General features: G+C 40.0%; 1 protein-coding gene across 1 annotated transcript; it reads right to left on the reverse strand.

Annotated features, from left to right (window-relative positions):
* Positions 1–217: 217 nt before the first annotated feature.
* LOC121964589 (transcription activator BRG1-like) lies at positions 218–4,602 on the reverse strand (the record flags this gene model as incomplete). The annotated part of the gene is made up of 10 exons (XM_042514793.1): positions 218–384; positions 484–530; positions 615–701; positions 1,217–1,324; positions 1,864–1,977; positions 2,067–2,309; positions 2,399–2,509; positions 2,605–2,671; positions 3,429–3,592; positions 4,455–4,602. Coding segments are annotated over 10 exons (1,256 nt in total), but the record flags the coding sequence as incomplete, so codon positions are not given.
* Positions 4,603–4,849: the final 247 nt, after the last annotated feature.

Raw genomic sequence — 4,849 nt, forward strand, 5'->3', positions numbered from 1 at the left:
GAGCTGTTATTGCATCACATAACTCTGAGAAAGTTGGGCGGATCATCTGGAAGTTTTGAATCCACAATTCCTCTTTAAAATCGTGGACTATCAGCTCCCAGAAATCCCTCATATGTGGCCCTCCAACGTATAAGGGGCTCTTCTTTCCATTATCGCTCACATAATAAAGTTAAAACTTAGTTAAAGGTCCACAATCACTTAGTCAAAGGTGTCTCACCATCCAGACGCAGGTACTTGAAGTTCCTGTATGCAAAGTAATCCTCCATGATGGTCATGAGTGAGGTCATCTGACAGAAGAGCAGCACTTTGTGGTTGGTGGCCCTCAGTTTGGGCAGGATGCGATCCAGCAGCTCAAACTTCCCAGAGGAGCGGTACAGGTCGGGGCTGCAGGGGCAGAGCAACACGAAGAGGAAAAATGAGCCAGAATTCAAACATATATCCACTCACACTTTGCACAAACGCGCAGTTTCAAGCTTTACGTACCCAGAGACGATCCCACCAGAGTAGCCGAGATGTTCGGAGAAAGACTCCTGTAAAACAAACACACAACGGTCACATTCGGTTCTTTTCCTTCTTTGGAGAAAATTATTTAAAGTGGATTTTGTGTTTGGTACCTCGATGTGCTGGAACATGTAGGGGTGGTTGCAAATTTTTCTCAGTTGCATGATAGTGTTCATCAGTGTCTTCGTTCCACCTTTACCCTAAAACACGCAGAAGGAAAGAAACACGAGAGAAACACACCTTTTAGGTTCCAATTATGCTTGAGCTTTAAATAATGATTTAGATTTACTTTAACCCTTTGAAACATGAAGACGTTGTCTTGATTTCTTTCAAAAACATGGAGAAAACGTAAGAAGCAACTTGACAAGAAATAGCCCAAAAACTTGCAAGAAATTAGTCAAAAAAATACGAATAATCGCCTGAGAAATAAGCAAAAAGAAAAGTATAACAGAAAATTTATAAAAGAAAAGGAAAAAAAATATAACCACGTATTTTCACCTAGTTTAAAAACAAAAAAATGTAACAACTTTTCCCCGCAGCAAAGTTCAGGGTTATTTCCATGTCGACTTTTACTAATTTTGCAATTTGCGGGACATTTCTTATTTTTCTCCCAAGGTTTCAAAAGAAATTTAAAATAATTGCGAAAGCCACCTGATCCTGATTAAATGTCTATTAAAAAAAAAATTAAAATTAAAAAAAGACATTTTCTCCTTACCTTTTTGTCTTTTTCTGACCCGTCTGTGAGCAGGACTCCCTTCGCCTGCATGTGTCTGTACAAAACCCTCTGCAGAGCCGACATGTCGCACTTGATCACATATTCCACCTGTAAATAAAAAATAACACATAAACATAAACCACCGAATCATATCAATTACTTGATTTTAAAATATTATCAAAAGGGTTGGGAACCACAAGGTTTGGGTACCAAACTTAGTACTTAAGGAAATCCGAATTATGTCAATAATTAATGTAAAATCAATCAGTGCTAAATTTGGACGCGACTGCCAGAGCTGATCGCTGACGATCGAAACGCAGGAGGCAGAACAAAAGTGTGGCAGCTTGATAGTGGTGCATTAGCTCCAGGTCGAAACTTTCCCTATAGGGCTGGGCGATATGGCTTTAAAATAACATCACAATTTTTTTAGGCTATATTGTGATACACAATATATATCATGATATTTTGAAAACTTTTGAAAACATTTCTGTTATTACAGAGCGAGAAAGTACCGAAAGACGATATCATCCGGTAATGGTATTGAATTCCAGGTACTGAATCAAATGTAAACGGTGCCCTAACCTGGAAACCGATGACAAATTCACAATGAAATCAAATTTCTCGTCAGTGAAAGCGAACGCACTGACCTTCTCGGGCAGCTGGGCCTCGACCTCTTTCTTGAGTCGGCGCAGCAGGAACGGCCTGAGCACTTTGTGTAAACGTCGAATGATCAGGATCGTCTCTTCTTCATTCAGGTCAACCTGCAGGGAAGAGACGACAGCTAAATAAGTATTTATATTTTTAGGATTTCTCCTCCACGGCGACGTACAATAACCGGACTGTGGCTGACCTTCTCTCCGGTCATGGCGAAGGGGGCGTTGAACCACTGCTCGAATGTGCTGCAGCTCTTGAAGATGGTGGGCAGGAGGAAGTTGAGCAGCGCCCAGAGCTCAGGTAGTTTGTTTTGCAGCGGCGTGCCCGTGAGCAGCAGACGGCGTGGCGCCAAGTAGTGAGTGTTTAAGACCTGCGTCAGCTTACAGTGGTGGTTCTTCATACGGTGACCTTCGTCCACGATCATGTACTTCCAGCGGAGCTTTGGGAGGAAAATACGGAAACAGAAGATTAAGAAAACTACGCATAAACGAAAACATTTTATATTTAAATTAAAGGATGTTTCCGTACCTTTGCTAACACCTGCTTGTCTTTTATGATGTACTCGTATGTGGTGAGCAGCACGTTAAACTTGCCGCTGCGCAAGATGGGAACGAATGCACGACGAGCAGCCGGAGACCCCTGAAAATTAAACAAATAAATTATGATCCAAACTTTTGTGCACCTTTATACCTCTGACAAAGACTGACAATAACATCCGAGTGTGTGCCACTGACCTTGTAGGAGACTTTGACGACAGACGGAGCCCACTTATCAAACTCATAGACCCAGTTTGATAGAGTTCTGAAAACAGAAGATAAAGTTTCGTCTCAACTCAGCACATGAACATAAAAACTCAAACTGCTTTCTATGCTGTATTTGTGTTTTTGAATTTAATCCTCTGACACCTGAGAAAAATGACTTAATTTCACTCAAAAATATGGGAAGAAGGTGACAACTTGACAAGAAATGGGCAAAAAATTAGCAAGAAATTGATAAAAGGTTAAAAAAACAAAACAAAACATGAAAAAATGGCAAAAAACATCAACAAGAAATTGGTGATAGGTAACAAGAAAACTGCAAAAAAAAAAAAAAAAAAAAGGGTTTTAGAATCAGAATCAGCTCACTGACGTTAGCTTTGCTCTCAATGTACAAATTAAACATTAAATGTAACAAAAAATAAAAACTAAAAATAAAAACAGGTGAGAACAGAAAACTGTAGTTTTAAATTTACATATGTACATGCTCTAGTTAAACAACATTTTCTTTTAGAATTCAAAATATTTATTTAAAAAGTTTTTTAAAAAAAACAAAGAAAAAAACACAAAAATGAAATACCTGCTAAAATAATTGAATATCTATCTTCTCCAGACATTTTTTTCTATTTTTTGATAAAAGCTAATGACATTTTTTGGTCACCTTTTACAAATTTTTAGTATTTGTGGGAGATTGTTCATGATGTTTTTCCCGTGTTTGTGAAAGTAATCAATTTTTCCAGGTTTCAGAGGTTTCAAATCACTTTTTTTTCACAAATGAACCGGGGCGACGCGTCGGGACTTACGAGAGAGGTACGATGATGAGGAAGGGCCCGTTGAGGCGCTTGTACTCCATGAGGTAAGTGATGAGGGCGATGGTCTGGATCGTTTTCCCGAGACCCATCTCATCTGCCAGGATGCCGTTCAAGTTGTTGTTGTAAAGCGACACCAGCCACTCCAAACCTTTGATCTGAGCGGGAACGAGCCACCGTCAGCGTCATTTTAACTCAGTAAACACAGAAACATCTCACTGCCTCGTCAGTAACGATATTAACTCTTCACAGCTTCTAAAGCAGCTTTAAACAAACCAAACGCAACTCAAAGTGCTTTAAAGTTTGACTGAAGAAGCAAAAACAAGAACACAGGAAATACGCAAAAATGGATCCATAATTACTGTGATAGAGAGAAGATAGGCTTTTATTTTAAAAGTATCAATATTTGCAGCTCCTCTCAGATCCTCCAGAAGGCTTTTCCTGCGTTTTGGAGCAAAATGGCTAAAAGCAGAATCACCAAATGTTTTAGTTGGACTCTGTTGAACAGCTAAAAGAAAATAGTCGGAGGATTTGAGGCGTTTTCCTGGTTCATAAACTAAAACCATCTCTGAGATGTAGTCCGCTGTAAGGTCATGCAGTGCCTTATAAACCAATAAAAGCATTTAAAAACTAGCAGGCAGGCGGTTTAAAGTCTTTATAACAGGCGTAATGGGAGCTCTCCCTTTGTTTTCTCTCCCTTTGAATTCTGAATTAGTTGCAGCTGATGAACTGTATTTTTTGGAGAGCGTCACAGAAGTCCAGCCTGCTGTGATAGTTTCTCCGAGTTGCTCACAGAGACCTGACTTTGGATCTTTTCAATGATAAAATGCTGTTTTTGTGATGCAGCGTATATGAGGTGAAAAAATAATCAACTACGACTCCTAAATTTCATAGTTTGGAGGCCAGTTTCTCTCTCTGAGCCTTTGATCCAATGACCCAAACTCCTGCTTTGTCCTGATTAAGCTGTAAAAACGTGACAGCCGGGTTTTAATCTGTAAAACACATGCTCGTGTTGCGTACCTGGTATTGCTTGAGCTGCCCGTTGACCAGCAGCGTCGACTGTTTGTCCACCTTCTCAGTGACGGCGTGAGCCACAGCGTAGTAGGACTGCAGGCCGCGGTTAAAGCTTGCGTTACCGTACTCGTCATCGACGTCCTGCTTGGCATGTCTGGTGGAAACAGAGACAAAATATGGTGAGATACTTTTATGGAGGGGATGAAAAACAGCAAATGACATTTAAAAGAAAAACACGCCTTTGTGATTCACAGTTTGAGGAAATACAAGAGAAAGAATCTGCAGAAATAACTTTAAAAACCTGGTGAAAGTCGTTAAAAAGACCTGAAGGAGGCAGAGAAAACACGAAGATGATGTGCACACGATGTAGATTTGATCCCAAACAGGACAGACACAAGAGT

Source organism: Plectropomus leopardus, unplaced genomic scaffold, assembly GCF_008729295.1.
Source record: "Plectropomus leopardus isolate mb unplaced genomic scaffold, YSFRI_Pleo_2.0 unplaced_scaffold16198, whole genome shotgun sequence".
Classification (NCBI taxonomy): domain Eukaryota; kingdom Metazoa; phylum Chordata; class Actinopteri; order Perciformes; family Serranidae; genus Plectropomus; species Plectropomus leopardus.